At 40.8% G+C, this 27256-nt stretch overlaps 1 protein-coding gene across 1 annotated transcript in view; it reads left to right on the top strand.

Annotated features, from left to right (window-relative positions):
- LOC8038540 (calcium/calmodulin-dependent 3',5'-cyclic nucleotide phosphodiesterase 1A) overlaps positions 1 to 25743 on the top strand; it is a 215214-nt gene extending 189471 nt beyond the window's left edge. Inside the window, exons 8-16 of the mRNA XM_029988913.4 lie at positions 1817 to 1957; positions 2234 to 2334; positions 4068 to 4193; positions 7363 to 7467; positions 9230 to 9350; positions 19132 to 19213; positions 23045 to 23173; positions 24180 to 24419; positions 24799 to 25743. Of these exons, the coding sequence (XP_029844773.4) occupies positions 1817 to 1957; positions 2234 to 2334; positions 4068 to 4193; positions 7363 to 7467; positions 9230 to 9350; positions 19132 to 19213; positions 23045 to 23173; positions 24180 to 24419; positions 24799 to 24875 (1122 nt within the window). The 3' untranslated portion in view covers positions 24876 to 25743. The remainder of the gene's footprint in view (positions 1 to 1816; positions 1958 to 2233; positions 2335 to 4067; positions 4194 to 7362; positions 7468 to 9229; positions 9351 to 19131; positions 19214 to 23044; positions 23174 to 24179; positions 24420 to 24798) is intronic.
- Positions 25744 to 27256: the final 1513 nt, after the last annotated feature.

Raw genomic sequence — 27256 nt, 5'->3', positions numbered from 1 at the left:
TTTTTTTTTTTTTTTTTTTTTTTTTTTTACCGATTGAGTCGATTGGTTTGACGCGTTGGCAGCGCTCGGACCTCAGATGAAATGAATTATGACGCCTTTTTCGGGGCGCGACTAGCGGCACCTGCTTCGCGGCCGATACCGAAGGAGTTGGTGCTTATTTACTTTATCAAATAACGTTATCCGAAGGAACCGTTGCTTATCTAATATCTACACTGTGACTACTTTATATAGGCAACCTGCAATGCTGTTTGGTTTGGCGCCATCTAGCGATTGAAGCAAGAAATATGGGGTACCCCTGGGAGTGGCGGCTGCATTGTTCAAACGTGAGCTATTACTCTGGTGGCGCCGCTGAGCCTAGTGTCTGAAGCAAGAAATACTGGGTATCCCAGGAAGCTGTGATCGCGTAAAATGACAGTAGAGCGGAAGCTACGGCCCTGGTGGGCCAATCGGAACGTGACTGCGTATCACCGGAGCGCGCCTCAACTCCGAAGAAGTATCAGGCTTTTCGCTGCGTCATGCTTCAATATGCGTGCGTTGTGCTCGTATACGTCGCGCATTTCGAAGCCTTTGGCACGCAATGTGGGGCTTATCGTTCGCCGTTTGCCAAGTTACTACGAGACAGGGTATAACCGTGCGCTCTCACCCTGCTGGCGCCGCCTGACCGTTGCCGGCTGCCTATAGGACATTGACGTCCACCATGATGGTGGCCGACCCGTAATGGAGCGCCATGTATACGCACGCAGAATTCCGATGCGCTGCTTTCGTGCTCTACGGGATTACACTCATGTGCTCTGGTGAAGTGGCACAGCGAAAGCGATCTGCACTTGTTGATTCTTGACTATGCTTTCTGTCTAGTAAACGGAACGTACTAATGTGAATTTTATGGAAACACTTATACGTTCATGCGTCAGTGTCTCTGCATCATTTATACTACCTTGAGTACATGTCATTGCATATAGTAAGTCTAAGCAAATTCATGTCCCCGTTATAGAAACACTCACACAAAGTAAACATGCGACTGGAATAAAAGGAGCGAAGCAGAAATCAACAACTTTTTCTTGACCATCGAACAAAACAAAGAATAGATAAAGCAAATATATGCTTATTGTGTCCCAAATGTTTCTTGCAATGTAAAACATAAAACGCTAAACTTTTTTTTTTTTTTTTTTTTTTGAAAGTGAATTTTTGTGGTCTGTTTTACCGGTGAAAAAAAGTTGCTCAACTTCGTCTCCGCAACATATTGGGATGACCGCTGTCCACTTTTCAGGGGAAAGCAGTGCTTGCTTAACAAAGGTAATTGCCCGTTAAAATTTGTTTGGATGAGTACGACCACTGAAATCACCTTTACAGAAACGTTCGCTCACTAGGCTTGTATGTCAACATTTGGGGATTATTCTATTAAGAGCTAAGAAATGTGCTGGGCTGTTGCAGCAGGCATATTCAGAAGTGTGGTTCTTTCTCTCTTTCCCTTTTATTTGTCTTTTAGAAGTATGGAGCGGTAGCAGAAAAGTACCTGGTCTAAATAAAGCTGTGCTTATTACAGCTATTTTTATAAACTTCAGGTCCGGTCATTTTTACACAACCTGCCTTACTCTATCAGTTTCTGAACTTAAAACCCTTTCATTAACGGAAGGCCGCGTCGGTATTAGAAAAACTTTCTTCTCTCCCTGTGTAGTCATACATCCGGGCTCCATTCGATCCATAAACTGACCCTACCACGAAAAAAATAAAAATTCGCTCCTCATAGCCCTTTAGAACAGCTGCATGAGGAGTATAGTGATGTACCTTATAAAGGAGACCGTTCATTACTTTTCAGATCTCGTCTGGTGTCCTGGAAAACTTCCTTAATTCAGTGGAACAAGGGTACTGTAAATACAAAAACCCGTACCACAACAACCTGCATGCCGCAGATGTCACCCAGACCGTCCACTACATGCTCTGTCAGGCTGGTGTCGCTGTAAGTTACTTCCTCTGTTGGTGACATCCGCTTTCTTACGTGCATCACTATGAAACATGTGAAGGTACTATCATAACTTGTGCTGACCGATATATTTCACTGATGCTGAAACAGTGTTATAACGCATAAGCAGTGTATCAAATCATAACAGTCTGTCATTTATTTATCATTTGTAGAAGATTCTTAGTGCCGAGAGCCAAAAGAGTTGTTTTTATGAAAGTGAAGGCTCATTCTATGTTTGCTTGTTTTGTAATTATTTTTATTTTATTATTTCAGAACTGGCTAACGGACTTAGAAATTTTTGCTACCTTGTTTGCGGCGGTCATTCACGACTTCGAACACACAGGAACAACTAATAACTTCCATGTGAATTCTCGGTGAGTAGCAATTTCTCATTTTCTTACATTTGTTCTCTTTTTTTTAGTTTATATTGCATGTCACTCATTGGAGGTTGTATTCATCGGTCAAATGTATTAAATATGTCACACTTAAATCCTTGTACACTTCACAAACTGAGTATTGCTGCACAACTTGCCGCCTCCTATCATTTACAAAGCAATCCCTGTAAATATTCATGGCTTCTAAAAGTTCTTTACCACATCAACCCTCCAAACGTTACAATCATTCACTAAAACTTCCTGCATGACCTTACGCTGCGTGTCTATTAAAAGAACTATAAAAGGCGTTTTTTACTTAGACTAACAAAACTTCATTTCACCATAAGCCAGAGCGCTGCGGGCGTTACCAGTCGATGGGGCCAATAAGCTGCGTCAAGAACGCAAAGTTTTCGTCGTTTCTGTACGTGCTATCGCCAGCTTATACAATGAAGCGCCGCGAGTGCACCGTGATAATGCGCTTTTAATACCTACAGGGTGTTTCACGTAAGAATGACAAAAATTCCTAAAGTTAGTGTATTCCAGGTAAAAGGATAATTTTCTCGGAACCGCAATACCCGTGGTGGCGGACGTCAGAAAATTCGCTATACTTACTAATTATTTCGCGAATTGACTGAAAATGACTAATTAACTTTTAGATTAGTGAAAATAGACATATGTTTCAATTAGAAATTTGCTGAGCGTCGTCAAAAACACTTCTCACGCACTCAAAGTATTTCTGAAAAGTACTCATTTAGTGGTTTTCGATGACGCTCAGCAATTTTCTAATTGGAACCATATGTCTATTTTCACTAATTAAAGAGTTGACTAGTAATTTCAGTTAATTAGCGAACTAATTAGTAAGTACCGCGCATTTTCTGACGTCCGCCACCCCGGGTAATGCGGACCCGAGAAAGTTGTCCTTTTACCTCGAACACACTAATTTTAGGAATTTTTGTCACTCTTACGTAAAACACCCTGTTTACATGTGTGTGTATGTCTTCTAGCCTCGACTGCGCTCCGACTAACGGTCAAACGAAGTATAGTGCTCAGAATAAACACTTCACTTTCACACAGCATGAAACAAATACATTTTTTTACACGTATATTGTTTGTTTGTTTTTTGAAAATGTGCATGCGTGTGAGAATTTAAATATTCAGTGGTCTTACCATTTTTTTTTACTTTTAATAAATTATTTCGCCATGTTACCATAACGAGCAACTGATAGGAAGGACAAGACGTAGGAGGGTATGCCAGGAGACAACAGAACACAAGAAAACACTTTATTCTGTAATGTCCAGACAGTGAACTCTGAGAAATGAAACCATACTTCATTTCACCTTAAGCTCAAGCGCAACCGACGCTACGAGTCGATGGGATCAGTCAAACAGCGTGAAAAGCGCAACGTCATTGTGTTCGTCATGTTTGTGTGTGTGTTCTATCATCGCTGAACCAATCATGTGCAGGGAAGGCCCAGTGACTTGCACCTTCAGTATGTGTGTTCGTGGTTGTATGTGTTGGCGCTTTCGAGTGTGCTTGGACATATGATGAAACGATGTAAAAGAAGACCCGAAAGTAGAAAGTTTTTTTTTTTCCTTAGGCTACCATTATCTCGCATCGGCTGTTACCAAAACTGTAAAACTACTTTTAAATTGCCATTCGGAGCCCTTCTTCCGGCCCTTCAGTATGAAATTATTCCTGAAAATGATTACTGATTGCCACTGCCATATTTTAGGTCGGAAACTGCACTTATCTACAATGACCGTTCGGTTCTGGAGAACCATCACATTAGTGCAGCATTCCGGTTACTAACGGACGACGACCAGAACGTTTTGTCGAACCTTAGTAAAGAAGAGTACAGGTAAGCAATGAAGGTGACGTCCACCTCATATTTGCGCACCCCGTGAGAAATTTCACTGTGTACTGGCGTGCGGGAGCCGTCTAATTAGCCTATACAAAGTGTTTTTTTTTAAGCTTTACAGATTTGTTTTAAAAAAAAGTATGAAAGTTACACTTATGCGGTTTGTGCCTGTGCGTTATACAGCCAGGGGACCCTATGTGGGTGGGTACTCTTTGCAATAAGACGGCTAATTAATTAAAATTCGATAATTAACTTTAAATTAGTGAAAATAGAGATCTGCTTCCAACTAGAACTTACTGAGCGTCATCGAAAACCCCTAAATCAACTTTTTTTTAGAACGACTTGAAGCTCGTAGGAAACTTGGGGGCACACCAAAGTTCCCACTGGTGCAGCAGGCGCAAAGCTAGCAGTGGCAAAACGAGGTTGGTTGGATTATCACCGCGTTCCGCCACTGCTAGCTTTGCGCCTGCTGCACGAGTGGGAACTTGGTGCAGCCCCGAGTTTCCCACGAGATTCAAGTCGCTCTAAAAAGAGTTGATCTAGTGGTTTTCCTTGACGCTCAGTAAGCTTCTAATTGGAAACATGTGTATTTTTTCACTAATTAAAAATTGAAGGAATTTTAGCTAAATAGTCGACTTATCGCAAAGGTTAGCCACCCACATAATGTCCCCCTGGCCGTATAACTTAGCTGCACAAACCGCATGAGTGTAACTTTTGCGGCTTTTTTTAAACAGATACGTAAAGCTTTAAAAAAACACCCTGTATATATATATATACTATACATCGGAGAAATCAGGTTAAATTTTGGTGTTATGATTGTTTTGTATCAGTGATGGATTAGCTGCTTGGTATGCATACACTGGAGAAAAACAATAATTTTTGGCGCAGTACTGCAGCTGCTTGGAAAGGGCAGGCATGGTGAATGGTCGACCAAGAAAAGACTGATCGACCATGTTTATAGTAATGCCCTGCCATAAAAGTGTTCCATGGTGATGGCGATGTGACGCGGAGAACAGGACAGGTGTTCCTATTCATGCCGCTCGACACTATAACTATAAAGCTATCTAGATATCGTACTCGAAGATGTGTTGTTCCAAAATGTTGATGTTGGTTTCACTGGTACAGGTATGCTTACAAGTAATCACGTTACTTATAATAAATTTGTTTTAATTACAATTTTAGAATTGTTCTATTACCATCCCCCTGAATTAATCATGTGAATATAACCTATCAAGTATCGGTAGCTTTTATTCTAAAACCAAAATATTTCTGAGCCTATCGAGCTAGCCTATAGTCGGTGACAGGTCAAGAACGAAGTGGAAGCTCCTCCCACCCCTCTCCACTTCAGCCGAGCGAACGGCGGAGAGGGGGTCACCTTCTCTCCAGTGTTCGCACTGCTAAAGTGGAAAGAGGTGGGAGGAACTTCCACTTCGTTCTTGACCTGTCACTGACTATAGATAGATGCTGCCCTGCGACAGCCGCTGCTCCTAGCACGCCGGAGTAAACCGGGGAAGTTCGACGCGCGCGTCGGTGCAGAACGGTAGAGCATGATGCAGTGGCTTGGTGCACGATTATAAACTCCGAACACCACGCGAGATCTTTGACCCATCACGGCAGAAGCTCGCGCGCGCGATAAAGAGAAGTAGACGAAAAGATGAGCGGGTGGCTGTTGCACAAGCCTCAATCCCTTCCAACCCTAGATCAAGATCATGCCCGCCCGGACAACAACGAGGGCAAGAGCGCGGCGCAGAGAGGCAAAGAGGATAATAAGGGGGGAGCTGAACAAAACGAAGAGAGCGACCGCGGCTGATGGCCAGCGCGAGTCACACATTGGACATAAGTGCTGTGTCAGCGTTGCGCTGGAACTTGTGTTTAGACGCAAGCTCCATCCGAATGCTCACATAGCACTCGTGTTCAATATGTGCACCGCGTCGGCCCTCAGTAGGTAACCTATAAAATTGTGCACTACGGCTCTCTATCTAGGTGGTTAATACTGCAGATTCGACGACACGTTGGGCTGGGCGGCCCAGCGCATCGCGCCGGCCATCTAGGATGGTAGGTTTTGAACGTAATAGCCAGAAAGGCAAACATTACAAATAAGAAATTGATAGACATATTCCTATGGGGGTTCATCGGGACCGGCGTTCGTAATAAATAACAGCCGGGGAAACGCATTAACTGAGAACGCATTAACCGACAACGAGGTTCTGCTGTAAATTCGGGCAACCAATTTCTCCCATCACAGGAAGAACTGAGAACGTTTTTAACAAATGTAGCTACAAGCTACATACGTTTGATTTCTTAAATAAAATAAAGTGACAGACAAATCACATGTTCTAGTTATGATCGTAGAAGTACTTGTTTCTTTTTAAGCAATCTCCAATTATATACGATGTTTTGTAACTTGTTCAAGACTACATTTCAGCTTAGCTGAAGCCCGGTATGCCTCCCAAGAAAGTGCAAATTCCAATGAGTTCTGCTCATATCCAGAACGATTCTCTACTTTATCAGTTATCCACAGAGCAGAAGTCTTTAACGGAAACGCCTTCCTCAACAGTTTTATTTTATTTAACAAAACTCTAGTATTTATTTCTTATTCAAAAGTTATCCCGCATTCCCCGAAGGCCAAGAAATTACAAGCAGAAAAAAAACAAAAAAAAAACATGTCTTTGGTTGCAGAGCACACTTGCTCCTCCGACAGCTTGTTTCATTGTTGAATGGTCTTGACAAAAAAACAAAAAAAAAAAGAATTCAAATATATCTTTGTTTTTGTCTTGTTTCTGTCTATGTAGAAGAAACTTAATATATACAAAACTATAAAAGTTTTGTAGTGAGTCCTTTTGACAATTATCCCCAGGTCTTCTTGTCTTGTAACTTCAATTTATAGGTTTCCAGCATGTCTAGAGACCTTCAAAGCTATTTAACACCCCATTGCATTGCTCCTTCTGAAAATCGAAAAAATAAGCTGTAGGAAGTAGAAATGTATGCGGTAAACAGGGCACTGTGCAAGCAATTTTGTCTTCTTACGCCGTCTTTATTGTCATTGAACTGTTGGCATATTTACATTTATCGTGCAAATATTATACATGCTATGTCATTTTTGTTGTTGGTGTTGTAGTAAAGCTAAATGAATAAGTGATTTACTACTTTTGGGCCCTTCTGTTTCCAGAGAGTTCCGCATGTTAGTAATCGAAATGGTTTTAGCAACAGACATGACGTCTCACTTTCAACAAGTGAAAACAATGAAGACAGCTCTCAGTCATCATGACTTCAGGCAAGTGATTCTAAGTTTTTTTTTCTAATATTTATAATATTATCTTAAATTTATAATATTCTAATGTTCAGTCACATCAGACTGACCTTATCAATGTTTCTTCCTGGTGTGTTAGATGGCAAATGAAAGTTAGCATTAGCAAGTCTAAATCCATGAGAGTATCACATCAAAATAGCACTTGTCCTTACCACATCGAAAGTTTTGTATGATATTGTGTATCATCATATTAATACCTTGGCGTACACATAACTAACCTAACGTGGAATGCTCGTAATGAATATGTAACTAACACGGCTAACCGCATGCTCGGCCTCCTCAAAATAAACTTCTCTCTTGCACCGGTGTCCTTGTAACTGCTCCTTTATAAATCCTTTGTTCGCAGCAAGTTCGAATTTGCAGTCACTATCTAGGATCCTGCTCTAACTTTTGCATTGTAACTAGACGCCGTTCAAAACCGTTCTGTTTGTTTTATACTACACAACTATCATCGCCCATCAAGCGTGACAGCAATGAAAACGACTTTATGGCCTGCCTGACCTCTCCCTCTGCAGTAAAGTATCCCGGCTTTGCTTATTTCATAAGGCCTACCAACATAACCCTTCATTACGTCAGCATCTCTTAACACAACCATCTTACCTCTACTCACGTGTCGATCATCGAAATAAAGTCACTCATCAAGGTTTAATCAGTCTTTTATACCCACATTTTTTTATTGGAATCGCCTTCCAGCACCTTTGTCCACGTAGTCGAAAGGGCCGAATTTAAGATGCCATTTGTGAGTTTGTTTTGTGTTCGGATTAACAGTTGCATGTTCTGTTTATCTGCCTCTAAATAGTTTTGTGAGTGTATTTAGATGTTTTGTTTGTTTTATATTCACCTGCATATTTTTTTCTGTATACGTTATGTTTAGGTGATTTTTGTCCATTCCCTAAGGGAGGAAATACATAAATAAACCATCAGGTTCATAAAAGTTTCATAGTTTTATTTGTTTTGTTTTTTTGTTGTTGTTTTTCTTTTTTTGGGGGGGAGGAGGGGAGGGGGGTCCTTGCTACGCAAGAACATAACTTTATTAGAGTATATAACCAGCCCGTTTGGCTGGCGGGGATTGCATTGTGGAGAGTCGCTCCATCGCTCGGCGGGGGCGCGCGCGGTCTCGCGGGGCGCAGGGTCCGCAGGCGCGCGAGGCACGCGCAAACGTAACTTGACACGCGCCCGGTTCGGTGCTCTCCGGACGCGTGGTTCCATCTGGTGCAACCTGGGGGAACCCCAATATGTGCGACTCCTCGGCGAGGACCGGGGCGCGAGAACTTGAATACACAACATTTTTTATTATTATTATATATAAATTCACTTGTTACTTGCTGTTTCTTTATATATGCCTAGTAAAAGGGGGCATACGTATAGTATTTACCTACTTGTCTACTCAAAGGTCAATTTTCTTGATACAATTTATTCGATATTTTTTTTTCATTTACTTCAGATTGAGCTTAATAGAGTTAGTCATTGGATTGCCTCAAGCACCTCCACAATCTGACTACTGTCGATACATTTTTTAACCTTATTCATTTCCGTTTTTTTTAGTAAAACCATTTAATGATTCAGGGTTACACACCAGAGCTTTGGGTAATACTTTTTTTTTCATAAAAATGCCTACTATTTCAGGGTTATTCTTTGGTTCGTGCATAAAGTTTTTGGATATCATGGCTCCAAAGTATCATCATCACTGTATCAGTCCTCACTATCACTCTTTCTTATGATGCAGCCTAGACAAGGCCAAAGCTCTGTCCCTCATTCTTCACTGCTGTGACATCAGTCACCCGAGCAAAGAGTGGAGACTCCACCACAGGTGGACCTATCTCCTCATGGAGGAGTTTTTCCAACAGGTGGGTCTTTCGGATGCCCCCTCATTTAGAGCAAAATCCTTCACGTCTTGCGATTTTTTGCTAACATGTCTCCATATTTGTGAGAGCAGGGCTCCGACTAGCCGGAAATTCGCCCCCATGACCACTGTTTAATGTAATATTACTAAACTTCATCTCGTCCTGGCGCCAGTGTAAATACAAAATTTTGAAAAGATGCACAAAATGTTTTTTTTTTTTTTTTTTTACTGTACCTTTTGGCTGCCCTTTTGTATAAAAAGCGCACTGAAAGATTTATCATAGAGCCCATGGGGAGGGGTGGAAATGTCTGAGAATGAAAGAAATTGTGTCAAAGTTAACAAGTTAACACTAATAATTTCCTTCCCGCGTGGCTCATACGGGAATTAAATCAGATAATGACGATGGCGCCCCCAGCCGTTAGTGCAGAGCATAGCTAATCAAGGTCGCACTCATGATTCACGCAAATTAGTGGAGCGCCATCGACGTATTTTGTGATTATACTTCTCCTTTACAACACAGAAAGTGAAAGGATGTAAATATATATAACTTTTTTTTTAATATGAATTTGGTGCAGCACATAAATCAGGTTAGCGCTAATGAGGTGAAAGCATCTTGAATTGGGGACTCGGAGAAATTTGTAAATGACCCAGAAAACTGCCATGTCGAGCAGAAGTCTAATTGAAGTAACTATCTAGTTTCATGTGTCTTTTCTAAATCGTCTCCTCACGCGTTGCAAGCGAAAAAAAAGTGTTCAACTAGAGAACTGAGTTTTGTTACAACAGGAGTACTTCAACAGAAGTACCGTTTTTATTCAAATATAGGTCGCAGTGTTTTGTTCTTTTATTTCTTTTTTTTTAGTTTTGTCTTTAAAATTAGGGATCAGCTTATAATCGTAACCAAAGAATGTTGACCTATAATAGCAAGCAGAATTTCCGATCCCTCGATATGCTCGCTGTTTCAGCCGCTTCTCCGGGCACGCCGGTGCAAATCGGTGAAGGATAATGCGCACTGTGGTACGCCGGTGCAAATCGGTGAAGGATAATGCGCACTGTGGTGTAAAGCAATGAAGCATGACACGAGAGCGCTGGTGTTAAGTGGTGAAGCGCGACGCGAACGGCGCAATGCTAGGACCAAGGTGTGGAATCATGTGGAAGCACGTGGTTTATGGTTATGGATATTCCGACGTTTACGTGGCCGGCACACTCGACTAGCGAGTTTCAGCTGGAGTGACTAGGAAGGCTCTTCAATAAGTGCTTGTATAGATTTCGTTTCCTTCTACTTCTCTAGATTTAGGGTCGACCTCGACTCTTATATTCTTTATTTTTCTCGCCAAGTTCTTTAGTATAAGGGTCATCTGTGTTCTGAGTCTATCTATATTCAGTAAGTACAATAGAGCTCTTTACTTTTAGCCAGGAGCTTTGTGAACAACAGCAACTGCTAGATTTCTTTCCATAAAAAGTTCTGGTGTCTCCATGTATATTCCTAATTATGATCATGATTTTATCACAGCTTTATCACCATCAAGCTCTTGGTACAAGTGTTGCACAAAGCTTGTAAAATGCACCAGTGATTGACAACAGATGAAATGTAAAGCTCCCACATTTGTGTTTCTAGCTCAGTACAGCATGATTAGTTTGTAGTAGTAGTGTCACTGCAATTGCATCAAGGTATTTCATATGGCTGCAGAATCAAATTAAATTTAACAACTGATCCACAAAGCCATTGAACTTCAGATTGGGCGAGTTGGTTGTTCATGTTGGTCGACGTTGCAGCGCACTAAGAAAACTGTCACTCACGCTTTCACACACTCTACGAACAAAACTCTCACACAGCGCTCACTAACAACTTTGTATTGCGTGATTAACTTCTGCGTCTACTTTTACTTCAATTTGAGACAATTTTTAAATTGAAAAAGACGAAAACTAAAAAGACAAAAAATTTCCTTCTAACGCTTGGCATACCTGCGGCTAAATAACCAATCTTTCTTTGTGATAATATTATACACGGCGTACTGACACATTTGCCCTCCAGTCGTGTGATGTTCTCGGCTTCGATAATTCCCCTTGTTAATTGGTGGACACTTTTGCCTAACACGGTGCTGTTGTTGAAATGTGCCACTCACCCATAATCCCGACAGTGTATTCCTAATTCGCTGGAGTTCGCGTTGACTATGTTTTTATAGTGTTCGCGAATGCGGTCATTAAGACACCGCCCAGTTTGTCCTACGTGTTGTCTTCTGCAGAAAAGGGGGAATGAATAGACAACCCCCTCAACGCAAGGCACAAAGTTCGTTCTATGTTTCTTGGAGTAGCAGATCGCTCGATTTGATGGTGTGGTCACGTTTTTGCACAGGCTGGAAAGTTTTTTGGGAGTTTAAAAACACGATATCAACATTCACTCTGTCGCTGTTTTCTTAAGGCCATGAGAAAAATTGTGGATGTACGGAACGATGACTGGTCTTCTTATCCTGTCGCTGTGTGTATGCTTGACGCAGCTCCCTTGCTTCACTTCTTTAAGGATAGTTTCAACCATTGACACCAATAAGAAAACAGGGTAGTCTGTTTTCTTATTGGTGTCAATGCCGCCCTCGAAACTTTCTTGAACATTAGAAATCAGCAGTTTCATCTGCCATCCGGCGGGTAGCGCAACAAAACACCCAAACAAATTTTGTTTTTAAAATTAGCTAAGCTCTACACCTATCAAGAAACCAAAGCAAGATTATTGAAAAAACGGTTAAAGTACAGGCAAGCTGGTGGATATTTACCATGATGGAACTTAACCCGAGACTGGCGTAGAAACAGAAACTTAAAAGTAGAAGGGACAGAGACAAGTGAAGAAGAGAACGTCTCAAACGCAGCTAAAAGATTTATTTAGTCCCACATCCTTATATACTCACAACCACAAGGTCACCCAAACACTCAACCTGCCCCTTTCAAAGACACAACACACCAGGAGAAAAAAAAACTTGGGTTTTTTTGTTTGTTTTTTTTCTCCTGGTGTGTTGTGTCTTTGAAAGGGGCATGTTGAGTGTTTGGGTGACCTTGTGGTTGTGAGTATATAAGGATGTGGGACTAAATAAATCTTTTAGCTGGGTTTGAGACGTTCCCTTCTTCCTGTCCCTTCTACTTTTAAGTTTCTGTTTCTACCCCAGTCTCGGGTTAAGTTCCATCAAGATTATTGTCAAAATCGAATACATCGCATTGTATATCTGTTCCATACAATAAATATTATTAGATTCCAATAAATATGTTTTATGTCCATAAAACATATGCTTTAGAAACAGGTAAGTTTTAAGAGCTCCTGGAGCGTTATGACTTTGAAAATGAAGAAAAGCCATCGTCCACTTCTTGGGCAACCATTGTAGTTTTAAATGTTATAAAAGATGTTATCATAGTTTAATTATTTCCTCAGCGGCATTTTAAGCACCGTGACTCGAAGCACAAAAAAGTGTTGCGTTTGATAAAGAATATCTAGACAACAAAAAAAATTTACACAACATTAAATCTTTCTCTGCATATTACCAATTATAAGCACTACATCTGTAGCTAATTTCATTGCGCTGGCATATGTCATTAAAAACATATTTTTGCTGGAAAATTACAATTTTAGGGCAATATTTTGAGAGATGGACAAAACAACGTAGTGCAAATACCAAAAAAAAGCATATCGTTACATTCTGCTCCGACATCATTTTAACAAAACTGCTTTACTGGAACCGCGTTATCTTTAATAGATCGTTCATGAAACATATACCAGCGGAGCAAGTGAGGGTCCGCGCCATCATATTCGCAACGCTACAAATGCGCATGAACAGTATAAACCAATACATACATAATATCAAACGAAAGAGGATTGCATTGCCTTTCGAACGACATCAATCTTACAAAACAGTGTTCAAAATAAGATGAGTAATGACCTGCCAAAAAGTACCTGAACTGCCACATTCAGTGGGACCCTGGCCTTAAAGGTGTTGCATGTTGCACCATAACCTCAGAAGCACCAGTTTTTCGTTGAAAGGCACAAGAAAACTTAATTTGAAGCTAAATAAACGATTTTTTAATGTGCGCCAGGTGTATGCCTGTGAAGCTTAGCTGGGAGGTAATCTAGCAACGTTGGGAATCTTGCTACGTAGTCATGACGTAGCAGGAACTGTTACGTAGCCGCTGTAAACATCGGAGCAGAGCTGCACTTTGGAAGTACGTTCAACTGCTGCAAGTTATCTCGGCCTGAACGCGATTGCGAAACCTCTGCCCGTGCGCTTTGCCCCTTTGCGAAGGAAGCCAACGAGATGCCATGATGGACTCGTTGAGGAAAGTTGCCGAGTTGTTCCTGTGACTTTGCTGTACAGTTTGAAGCTTCTGCGCTTTTTAACTTCGAGATGCCGCCGAGTTTCTGCATGGCTGAGAACTGTGGTAACGACTTGATCAACAACGATATGCTGATCAACAGGTTTCCAAACGACGACAAACTTCGTGCCCTGTGGATCCGGCTCGCGCGTCCGTCGTTTCCACGTGGGTTACGACGTTTGCTGCTCGCTTTCCAAAATGAATACAGGGAGGGCGGTGTCGATGTTCTCATCCGCACTTGTGTCGATCAAGTTAATGTACCCAACGACATCGTCCTGAAGCCCCATTGGAGTGGGCCACACGAACACGACGCGTACGACTGGTCTCACACGTGAAACGCTCGTCACACCACGGGCACTTCGAATGCTCGGTTGCAACGCGTCCACAACGCTGACAACGCCGCCAACGGCAATGCTCATAACCCTGCCAGCCTTGCTACGTCACAAGTGCGGAAAATCTTTTTTTTTTTCTTTCTTTTTTTTCGCCGGGTATGTCATGACGCATCGCTTTTTCCCTTCGCTTATCTTTGAGCGCTTGCTTGACTGCACCGTTTGGAACGAAAAATATAGCCATTCGTTCAAAATATAAACGTCCCATTATCATATACGGTTATTATCCGTCATGCTTGACTCATTTCCGAACAAAATTTGTATATTTCAATTTTCGTTTCCGTACCCCTTTAAAGGAGAACTCCGCCTATTTTTGAGTTACTTAATCCAAAGGCATCATCTGAATGCGGATGGCTTCCTGATTCCAAAATGCTATCTCGTTCCTCCAGATTCATTCTAGCTAATTAAAAAAGTAATATTTTGTTCTCTGCCAAAACCAATGCATCGTTCTCCCCAGTTTTTCCCTGGTTTTCTCCGTCATCCAAACGTGACGTCATCGGTGGGCAGCGATGCGCGCGGCCGGCAATCGGCTACGCTCGCGGCCGCCTTTCTCGCGTCAAATAGCAAGAAAACAGGGGCGTTCGTGCTATAATGATTTCTAGTTGCACAAAGTACGACCTTGGCGTACATGCTGAACTATGAGAAAGTAAAAAAAAAAAAGGGAAGCAATTGGGATTCTGAGAAAATCGTTTTTGCAACTCGATACGCTCAAGCCACGGCTCGCTAGTTTCGTGGAATTGCTAGCAAATTTGTTATCCTTTTATCAGAAGCCGGCAGTTACGCTGGCGAAGAAATTTCGACGAGTCAAGCAATACATTTTTTGACAAATTTCTCAAACACCACGGAGAATGCTCGGATGCCCCACACGCTCGTGTTACCTGAAGGAACGTGCGATTTGTTTCAAATTTTCTTTAGAGAAGTTTCTGTTACAGACGCCAGCACGTGTAACCGCTCTTGTAAGATGCATATTCTCCTTGGTGATTGTTTAATTTAGAAGAGTATCTAATGACCATTCCAGAAAAACGCTTCTGGTCGGCGCAATTTTCAGCGTTTGTGCAAGTGGCGCATGCTTTGCTCGCATTTCAAAGCGGCCAACATGCGCGCGCTGGGCTCTAAACTAACACTCCTAGACTGTGATTCTCGCAAACAATGAAATGTATGGAATGGAATAAACCGCATTCGTGTAAGCCGGATGGCTGGTTACTGGTTCATGAATATCGTGCTAAAATGAAAATTGAAAGAACTCCGCATCTACCGAGCCAAACATCAAGGTGCAATGAGAGGCGTAGAAAATACACAAATACACTATTCATCTCGAAATAATAAAAAAAAATTGCTCTAAGATACAATAGTGTGTAAAGTACAGAAATGGATCATCATATTTTTAATTTAAGATAAGTTAACAAACTTTGAGAACATAATCGCGCTTCAAAACAGAAACGAGAGTAGGAACGAGACAACACAATGGGCTAGTGTTGTCTCGTTCCTACTCTCGTCCCTGTCTTGAAACGCTATTATGTTCTCAAAGTTTCAGTACCAACTCGTTTAAAAATCCGCATTGCTCAAGTTAACAAAAGTTACAAATAAAAAACACCTTTGTAACAATATATATACATATATATTTTACGGAGTAGAATGCAACGCGCTCAAACTGTCATCCACGAGTGCACGTAAGAAAGAGGTAAATCTATAGAAGATTTAAAATTAAGTTTTGGTTTTGCACAGTTTCCACCAGATGTAAATTTGCATGCCTCCCCTCAACGCCATTAATCATTTTCATAGTTTTAAAACGCTTTTCAGCCCTATATAACATTTCTCTGCAATAGAATAAAGATGTTTCCACTACCTCTTCTGCGAGAGGACATTGCACGTCAACCAGTTGACAAACCAGGCACCGACTCTTTCGTATATTAATGGATATCAACACCTGTTCGATAAGCCTCTGTAATCCCAGACACGAATAGCAATATGTGTAAAGTCATATCTAAACTCAGACTTGAACTTTTTTAGACGTTTCTCTACTAGTTTTCAAAGGATTGACGGCGTGAGTGAAACTCCGAGAGTAGCACGAACTAGATTCGTTGTCCATAACAAATATAATGTTTATGAAAAAAATAGAAATCACTGAAGCAATTCTGAGGAACAATTGTGACATCGCTAAATGTCGACTATAATGCTACAATGTGCACTATTTTTTTTTTCGATATTATTAGCACTCCTCTTTGGATGGATGTCGTAGTGGTCACAGCTGGCTTTAGTCCGCGCTTGCCGTTCTTGAAGCTGTTTCAACTGCAGAAGGATACTCAACTCGCAGCACGCGGCTATGAAGTATTCAGAGCATAAATGACAATGTTCCACGTGACACTAGTTTTCTCGTCACACAGCTCGCGCAAAAGCATGCACCTTGACGTGGCTGCCCTCCATTGCTGCCGGGGAGCGCATTTTGTTTCTCCCACGAAAACAAGGGCAAAAGAGAAGCCTTTTTCCGCACTGCTTCTACAATCAACCGCGGAGCACAGATGTCTAACCTTTGCAAAGGAACTTTTAACCTTGAAGCTGCGAAAAAATGATCTCTATTGCTGGCGCCCGGAAAGCCACTTCGCGGCTGCCCGGGTCGCTCGTCCGCCTGCCCACCCGTGACGTACACGCAGGTAGGGAAAAGTAGGGATTTTTCATTGTTGCCAGTAGAGGGCCGCCTCCTGCAACCCGCTGGTGTAACATAAACATTCAATAACTTCGCGGAAGATTTTTTTTTTTATCAAATATTTTGGCTCTCACTTGAGAAAGGGTTATTGATGCGGTCTGCCAATTTTCAGCCAAATCGAAGACTATCAAAAAATCGGTGGAGTTCCCCTTTAATGACCGCCTTCGTGAACACAACAACAACATCGTCAACGCGAACTCTGGCCACCTAGGAATACACTGTCGGGATTATGGGTGTGTGGCACATTTCAACAACAGCACCGTGTTACGCAAAAGTGTCCACCAATTAACAAAGGAAATTATCGAAGCCAAGAACATAATACGAATGGAGGACAAATGTGTTAGTACACCGTCTATAATATTATCTCAAAGAAAGATTGGTCATTTAGCCGTAAGTTTGCCTAAGCGTTAGAAAGGAATTTTTTGCCATTTTATTTTTCGTCTTTTTCTACTTGAAAATCGTCTCAAATTGAAGTAGAAGTAGAACAGAAGTTAATCACGCAATACAAAGCTGTTAGTGAGCGCTGCGTGTGAGTTTTGTTCCTTGTGTGTGTGTGTGAAAGCGTGAGTGACAGTTTTTTTAGTGCGCTACAACGTCGTCCAACGCAAAGCAATATTCTCGTCATAATAAAAGGTAAAGTATTCAGATTGGAAAATTATAATCAGCACTTTTACTAAACTAAGAAAACTTGTAAGCACAAACAGAGACGCACAGGAGGAAGGGGATAGGGACAGGTGCTTGTCCCTGTCCCGTTCTTTGTGTTCATCTTTGTTTGCACCTACAAGTTTCCTTAGAATCATGCTCCAACTAGCCCAACATCAAGTGTTGTTAAACTTTTACAGCATTCAATTATTGTTAGAGCAATGCAGCTGTGCTTGAAGGGCCAAAAAAATAGATATTAAGACGACACTAACAGACTCCTATATATGGTTGTACTATACAGGGTGCTTTTTTAAGCTTTAAAGATTTGCTTCAAAAAGCCATGAAACTTAAACTTGTGCGGTTTGTGCAGGTGAGTTATACGGCCAGGGGGACATTATGTGGTGGCTAATCTTTGCGATAAGTCAGCAAATTAATTAAAATGTGTTAATTATTTTTAATTAGTGAAAAAAGACATGGTTCCATTTAGAAACTTACTGAGCGTCATCCAAAAATGCTAAATCAACTCTTTTTAGAACGACTTGAAGCTCGTAAGCAACTCGGGGGAGCGCCAAAGTTACCACTCGTGAAGCAGGCGCAAAGCTAGCAGTGGCGGAACGCTATGATAATCTTATCATCCGCGTTCCGCCCCTGCTAGCTTTGCGCCTGCTTCAAGAGTGGCAACTTTGGCGCGCCCCCGAGTTTCCCACGAGCTTCAAGCCGTTCAAAAAAGAGTTGATTTAGTGGTTTTCAATGACGCTCAGTAAGTTTCTAATTGAAACCATATGACTATTTTCACTAATTAAAAAGTTAATTAACGAATTTTAATTCATTATCCGACTTATCGCAAAGATAAGCCACCCACATAATGTCCCCCTGGTTGTATAACTCACCTGCACAAACCACTTAAGTTTAAATTTCACGGCTTTTTTTAAACAAATCTGTAAAGCTTAAAAAAAACGCCCTGTATTCTATAAATACCGGTAGGTATTTTTGGTGGCTTCACTGAGCCTTTGAATGAAATGAATGAACTTGAATTGTTCTAGCTTCTTTCATTTCACATTGTGTGGTTCTTTTTGTGCTTTAAGCGCGAGACACATGGACGACAGAATCGTCCGATCCGACACCCGATCCGACAGTCCGAACGCCGCTCCGAATTGCCGCACGCCACAGTTTGAGACACACGCTTCCGACCTTGCATGCGACACGACGATCCGTTCGGCTCCGCCCAGGACCCAGGAGATCCAAGCGTTCCAGCGGACTCCGGAGGTCATCTCTGGTCCCAGGTTGACGGTTCAACAAGCACGAGCGAAATTACGAGCTCGTTCTCAATAGCGCGTGCATTCTTTGCTGGGCCATCTTTCTCGAATGGGTCGGCGGGATTCACGCGTCCGGCTTCCCCTCGCCTGTCCCGTTATCGCGTTCGCTTCGTCCCGCCAGACCCAGTGCGTCATCATGACGTTCGCGCTAGCTGTGCTGTCATTGGCTGGACGCATCCGACAATCCGTCCGCCGTGCGAAAGTATCTGGCGCGTTGGACGCGCGTCGGATCGCCGATCCGACGTCTGATGCGACCAAATTTTTCGGATCAGGCAGTCGCATTGCCGGATCGGACGTCGGATCGGATGGATTTTTCGCGCATGTGTCTCGCGCTTTACTGAATGAGGTGAGGCAAGCTCCCCAATCTCAATTTCTGGTTTATTTCAGGGTGATAAGGAGAAAGTGCTTGGACTCACATACTCACCGCTTTGTGACAGGAACACGACACTCATCGCCGATTCGCAAATTGGTATTTCTTTCTTTTCTGCTTTTAGTGTTGCCGTAGGAATGTGAGCAATTTCACTTTTCATAATTGTAATTTCAATAACATTAATTCGTTTTGAACTAATGCCAGCTTACCTAGTTTCCTTCTCTAAAAAGGTAAAATAGGAAGCTATTGAAAAACATATAGGATCCCCGAGATTCACTAAAACGGAGAGCACAACTACTCAAAGGAGAATTTAATTTGAGGTTATAACATATTTGTGGATTGAACAAAATGTATATTTCAAGTTTAAATCTTAGCTGGAGGTTCACAGAAACTTGCTAAAAATAATAATGAAGTGTGAGAATTTGATTAAATGAAATATAAGAAATCATTCTTAGTTTAGTTTTGTTATCTAATTTTATTCAAAACAAATCAGAAATCTCATATCCACTCACAAAAGGTTGGAACGGCACAATTAGTTCAACAAAAAGTGACAACCATTTATGTTTATACAGCTGAAATCAGACTTGTACACGTTACTGAAAAATAGTAAGGAATTACATTTACAATTTCTCAAGGCTAAATTGTAATTTTTTACAATTACAATCACCCTGTTATAAAAATATGTGACCGTTACCCCCAAAAGTAATCTGTTGCTTTCGTGGCGTTACTTTCAACAATATTTTCCTCAATTAAGAAACAAAAGGAAGAAGGTTATTCAAGTTCTTATTGTTCCCACCTGTTCCATTTATTGGCCTTGAGTATTTTGAGCAACAGCTGGCTCTCGAAAGTCTCGTCAGACATATTGCGTCATTTCTTACGGGAGATGTCGACTGCTACGCTGAACACCCTTTGAACTGAGGCACTGGATGGGAGTGCCATATTGTGCCTCACGAATGTTTAATGCTCTGCATTGAGCTTTTTCAGCGAAGCAATGGAAGTACTATTTCGCTCGAAGATAGAGCACAGCTTCATCGTTGCAGCCGTTGCCTGATATTCGAGAGTTTTAGTAGAGTTGGTAACAGTGAGGTGATAGTTAAATAATAAATTATGTTTGGCTCGATATTCTTTTTTCTTTGGTTCTAAACAGGTCGAACCTCGGTTGAGACGTTGGTGAATAAGAGTTTCCACTATATAAGTAATCGAAAAAAAAACGGGACACTCATAAATACAATTAATTAGAACGTTAGTTAAAACAAGAAAATGTAAACGCACGTTTGCTGTGTGTACCTTTCTTGGTGCCGTTCAAAAACGCACGGAGCACGGACCGACTGCAGTTTACTCCAGTGCTCTCCAGATAGACGTCCGCTGATGCCACGGGCAGTGAAGGCTAGAGTTCTAAGTAAGCCACACTATGGCCCCACTCATGAGTTTCACTCTCTCCTCAAGCCCAGAATATCAAGTCTACGTCAGTCACCATTATGTTTTATTTGTAAAAATATCTGTCTGATATAAGATGCATCCTGCTGGGGTAAAAACAGAAAGAAAAAAGGAAGACTATTACCATTTTCGAAGTGCTCGCAAAAAGCTGACTCGCAAAAAGGGTAACTCACAAAAACGGTGACTGAGACGCAGATAACCTGGCTGGAATTCACAAATAAAGTGGGCCAACCCTAGAAGTTTAACTAGAAAAAATAAGTACCTTTTAAAACAGGGTCAAATAAGGTGAGAGAAGCAGAAAAGAATACATCCTGTTTTCTAAGAGAAGATAAGTGCGCAGCAACGAACGAGGATGTTTGTGGCAATAACACCTTCACATATTACCACATCCCTTTTAGTGGATTTTAGGGCAGACGGAGCGTTGTTTCGTGTTGTGACATTATGAAAATGGTCGTAGTCACTATAACCGAGAAGGATATTGTTAATCCTTGTCTCTGCACTGATCGCCTCGATCTTCTCGAAGAGGCACACAATCACTTGGTGTCCTCCTCTCCCCGTCTTCGATCGCAAAGAGAAGAACAAAGGGACTAAAAAAAAGCAGATATGCCTTGCCCCCCTCCTCTTTTTTTTTAGAAATGTTTATTTGGATATTTTTACATTGTTGTTAGGGTGTAAAAAAATAAATTCAGGGGCTTGGTTGCAAAAAAAGCCTTTCTGGAACTGAAGAGTGCCAAGCCTCCCTTTGTGCTGATCAAATCGCGTGACAGTGTCACTGCGCTCAACTTTACCAAAATAAAAACGACCTTTTCTTTAGAAGGGCTGGTTGGTCCTGAAAAAGAATGTAACGGATTACGACGAACCCGTTACGTAAAAAATGTAAAGGAATTACTTTAAAATTACTCTAGAAAATATGTATTTTTTCCATTACTGAATTACCGATAAATGTAATGGATTACAAGTAATTTCGTTACTTGTAACGGATTACGTATAAGTCTGGCTGAAATAACATTATATGTGGCTCTATTATGTTGACATTAATACACGAGTGCTAAAAAATCTTGTGTGGTTGATATTGGTAACTGATCGAAGATTAATTTGGTATTTGACGTTTTCTCAAAGTACTTTTCCGCCCATTAATATCTCATCACCCTGGCTAATGGATGATAGTTCCTCATCTTCCTTGTCAGTGGCACTAAATGCAAAGTTCATTGCCCCATAAAAGACAAAACTCTCCCAAACTTCATTTATTAGTTTTCTACAACTAAGTCAAGGTTACTCTCACATGTGCTAATGAATGCTCACAATTAAGCTTTCTAATCACTCATATTTCCACAAAAGATGTCATTTTGGGGGGGGGAGGTCTTTGTAGTTTATTTGTGGTCATTAACCCAGTGTATTATATATAAAATTATCTTTTAGTTATTATTTTGCCTTTCACAGATGCCCAACTGGCGTTTTATGCTTTGGCATGTTGCTCAGACCACTATAATGAACCAAGGAACGAGTTTATGCTTTGTTCATAAATGCAGTGATCTTCCAAAAACCCAATGAAACTATATGGTTTCTATCCTACCAGAAACCAATGACACTGAGAAGGGCGACATGTCAAGTGTGGGCAGGATAAAAAATAATAATTTTATTTAAATAATCCAGGTTAATTTGATTTAAATCAAATGTATTTAATCTGATTAATATGATTTAAGTTACTGTAGCTAGAAGAAGTAATTCTTTATCACTATATGTATTTTTAAACATGACAAAGTGATTCATCAATCCTTTCGATCACTGAAAACAATATGGAAGAAAGATTATTATACATTTAAACTGGTTAAGCACCGCTTAACAACTTTTTATTTTTAGAACTTATATACTACGACAAAAGCAGCTTATTTTTTTAGTTACTAAAAAATCTGCATTTGTTTGTTTTTTCATTCTGATTTCTTGCATAGTCATTACTGTTTTAGTGTCGCGTTTTGGTTTGCTTGCAGTAGTTACATTATGTAACTCACAAACGAAGTGGAATATACAAATTTAGCTAGACACTTTGATTTGCTCAGAAGAGTTGCGTGTATTCAACCTGCTTTGAACTTTTTGCGTATTAATTTTATTTATTTTATTTTATTACTAAACAAGTGTGCATAGAAAACATCAAGAGATAGACAAGCAGGAAATAAATAGTATTTTGGGGGATTATTTCTGTGGGAAAGCTTGATATAAATGATCATAGTAAAACCGGTGTGATCTAAATTACAATATAAATCACGATTTAAATCATCTTAAATTTTTATTCTTCACCCTGAATGTGACTGTACTCGATGCGAGTTTACAAGTGCCCTACACAACAGGAATGAAACAACAAAAAAGGAAATAGCAAAAATGTTCTCCTTTTACACGAGTTATCCCATTTTACTGCTAAGTAAAAACATTGATGTGATTAAACTTTAGCGACATTTCTATGTTTAATAACATTGTTCATGCGTTCAATTTCGTCAGGGTTCATCGATTTCATTTTAAATCCAACCATGGACGTTTGTGGAGATCTTCTGGAGAAAATTCTGCTGCAGCTTCAAAGGCCCTCCGATGACAGTATATCTGAAGAAGGCTTCGAGAACAAGAGCACAGGTAGCCGAGTTTTTTCATGCCATGAGAACAGTCCCTGGTTGTATTGAAATAACTTATGTACATGATTTTCATAATTTATTTTTGTTCATCAGTTTCAGTTCCAAATGTAATCTTTAGAGTCAGAGTTGATTGACCCTTTGGCATTAAACAAACCGAAAGCCAAAGTTATGTGTTTCTTGAAACTAAATTTGAACAAATTTTAACTAATCTTAAACCTTTTGTTACTTCTCAAGCAGCACAGAGTTGGCCAGTCATCGGCCAATGGTTAGCAAGGGTCCTTGGCCAAGTGGCCAGACAGTGGCCAGAGACTGGCCGGTGACTGGCCTTTATCTGGCCATTGGCCACTGGCCATCAGCCATTGGCCAAGCATTGGCCAATGAATGGCCACTATCTGGCCACTGACCAAAAGACCATCGCCAGACATTGGCCATTGCTTGGCCAAAATCCGTGCTGCTTGGGATACCTAGATTCATAAAAGCTCTATCGAAACATAAGAATGATCAAAGGTTGTAGGAAGGACTCGAAAAAGAGTCTCCTGGAAGCTTCAGAGTGGCAGCCTATCTGTCGTTACAAAACTTGGTATTTTCAGGTCTCTGAAAAAGGCAAGTTTCTTAGTGACATATAGACTTTCAGTGTAACGCTTCCAGGTGTCTCATTTTTAAGTTAGCTGTATGCATCGTGTATATTACACGTTATCTCAGCCGCTGGCTGAACACAGCTAAACGCACTCCACAATGTATATCTGTCTAATTGCATGAAGTGAACGCAAGAACTTGTGTGTGTGTGTGTTTGAATTCTCCATCTGTATTCTTGCCCATGCCTTTTCAACACCATTCCCAATTTCTGATGAAAGAGTGTAGAATAGGGTACACAACTTTCAAACTTCTTAAGACAATGAACAAAAATATTTCTTCACTCATTACACCGCACTAAAATCGAGTTACTTTTTAGAACCAGAACTTGACATTTGTGTGCCATCACTATGCTTCTCTGGTGCATCGCACAGAGGGTGAATCAGGCAAAGGTCGGCAGCGCTCGCTGTCTGCGATACGGATGCCTCGAGCGTCCAGTACAACGGTCACCAACAATGGCAGTGAGGGGGCCGTCGGCACTGGGAAGAGCGGCAGTGCACCATCATCTCCGCGCTCACCCAACCCGTACTCGACCTCCAACCGGGAGCTGAAAAGGCCATGGGTCAAGTACTTGGAGGAGAACCGCAGCTTGTGGCAGGAGAGAGCAGCACAAGGTATATAGTCCTTCGTTTTTCGAGACTGACGAAAATTCTCAAGGTGTTGCACTAGCTAAGACTAAGCAGACAGTTTGTGTTGTTCCTTGTAGGGTAGTGTTTTCTACTCCCCAAAGACAATGCAATACCTTCCTTTGATTGTGTAGAGAAAAAACGAGTCTGTGCTGCTTTCACAGTGTTCTTTGAACATAATTACAAATACCAAACAGAAATTGCATTCCAACACAAAAATATAGATCCAAATATATTTTCGAAGTACTGTCACAATGATCTTGAATCACAATACTGCCTAACCCTGATGATGTGTCATTTAGAATGTTCTTTTCAGAACTGTAGTGTCTGCACGAGAATTTTATGAGGAAATGTCTCTTTATTTCAGATGCAGAGGCAAGAAAAAAAGCAAGCCCTGAAAAGGCGAAACCAGAACCAAAGCCAGAAACCTCGTCAGCAAGCTAAACAGAGTGTATTCTCAGTCCCATGTGCATGGTCCCTGCTGCGATGTGACCTAAGACTGCTCTACATTAATCCCACTGTATGAATGTGCTGATATCTACGCACCTTAAGAAATGTCATCACAGCCTATTTGTCCTGAATGGAGAATGGCAGACCATCTGGACAAAGTTGTCGGCAAAATTCTACACAATGTGCCAGCTGGTCAGACACCTTTTTAACATGAACAAGATGCCAGACATATTCGAGAATAGTATTTGATGTGCATCAATGTGAAAAACTGCTTTTTGTAAATCCTTCTTTCTTGTGCGGGATTTTATCTCACGGACACAAAGATAGTATACAGGCACACCTGTGAACCATTCCTTGTTTCCAAAGCTCTGGTGTGCAACACGCATGTCTGTTTTAGGGAGAACTGATGCACCAGGTTGGCTGTGTAAATAGATGAATGTGGGAAGCGTATGAATAGTCATCGTGGATGGTTTCATTGTAGCATCTTGGATGTTAGTGAAATTTAATGGCAAATCCAGAAGACGTGTGCAATGAATTGCTTTAAAACAAAACCCTTTCAAAACTCAGCTTCGATTGTCCTAAATATGATCTGAAACAGGTACCGCACACTCTGGGGATAAATGCATGTTAAGTAACACCAAAGTTTATCCTATTTTTGAGAGTAGTGAGTGTGCATCCCATATAACAAGCTTTTTTTCAGAAACCTCTATAGAGCCCTTGTTTCACTTATGCTTAAGATTGTAGACTTTGTAAGCAATTCCTAATATACAACAACTACTGTTTCATAATTCTTTATGTGCATGCATACATTTATAAATAAAACTTAATATACTTCTTATGCAAGGTAGGCATAATGTTAGTAGCTGAGACTTCTAGGCATTATTTATTATGATGTTTTGTTGTTAGTAGTATATCTAAAATTGGGAGATAACCTTATCGCTCTGGAAATTAAAAATGTTTGTTCACTTGTGTTGTGAGGTTGAAATTGACAATTTTTAACTCTAGAGAAACTAGTTCACTTTCTGGCTTTTAGGGGGGGAAACGGGAACAGCCTACTGTGTAGGCTGGCAACGCTCGCTTCTCATGCAACCCATGTCTATCGATATAAAGCAACAATCGCTTTGACGGACATCAAAAATAAAGCCGTATCATGTGTGAACAGACGGAGCTGTCCTCCACAAGATACCGTCATATACACTGGGCATTTTCAATTTTCTATGTAATAAATTGGATGTCAAATACTGCTCACAAAACACAGCACCTGGGTGCCCGTTCTCCTTTTAGCCTGTACTGCTGTATGCGTCTGTTGATAACCAAGTTTTTTGTTTCTTATTTACCACCTGTACATACCTGCTTTATTTTCTGTTCTGCTGATTGTCAATGGTGTGTGAGTGAGGATTCTTCTCTTTCCTGTGGTATGGCATTCAATTATGTGCAATGATATTGCCAACGTGGAGTATGTTCATTCTGCTATCAAGTGTTGTGGCATGATGTGATAAGATTTGTTCGTATTGACTCGGAAAAACATCCACTGTATGGACAGCTATTGGTCAGACATTTATTACTTTGGAAAATTCAAAACATAACATTTTGCTGTAAGCTACCTACAGCTTTGCTTCAGGATGAGATTGTGATGTTGCTTTTATGCTATATATTGATGCTCATCTGTCAGCCAGTCTTTGAATTGTATTGCAAATACTTGCAAATTTCCACAAAGCCAGGTGATAAAAAAGAAACTAGCAACCAAATGTAAATTATCTCTACTTCCGTCAAAAATATTCCCAGTGCCGGCTTACAGCCTCGCTTGCAATCAAATTCAGCTAAAGCAACACAAAAGTGTAACTTGGCTAATTGCTGACCGAATGCAGCTGTACTCAACAAGGACGCCTTCACCCGAGAATGTAGTTTTATACAAAGCTAAAAACCATTGCTATTTTGTCTCGCAAAACTATACCAAGAAGATGGACCAATATTTTTGTGAAGCAACATATGTGACGATGTGCTTTTCAAAATGACTGTCAGCATAGTCGCGTTAGATGGGAATTCATTATTGCACTCCTCTGGACAATACGAGTTTGCAATTGAAGTAATTCTTATTTAGTATTTCTTGACTGCTGGCTTGTTACGGCATTTCTAATGCTTCATTTTTTAACTTATTACGTTCCATGTCATTAACAATGAAACTAGGAAAATGTTTTTTACTGATTAGCAATTTAGTTTACCTTGAGATGCAAACATATATATATTGTTTACACTTTGTTGCCATGAAAGTTTTAAATGAAAAAAACGACAATTTTCACATTAAATCCGTTTTCAAGACTGTGTCACTTATCGCTTTAAAAATAGTTATTCTCTTTCATTTTAACATTAAAAAA

The sequence above is a fragment of the Ixodes scapularis genome, unplaced genomic scaffold (assembly GCF_016920785.2).
Source record: "Ixodes scapularis isolate PalLabHiFi unplaced genomic scaffold, ASM1692078v2 PGA_scaffold9__187_contigs__length_104089568, whole genome shotgun sequence".
NCBI lineage: Eukaryota > Metazoa > Arthropoda > Arachnida > Ixodida > Ixodidae > Ixodes > Ixodes scapularis.
The sequence above is the reverse complement of the archived record's forward strand: the minus strand, read 5'-3'. Positions and strand labels throughout refer to the sequence as shown.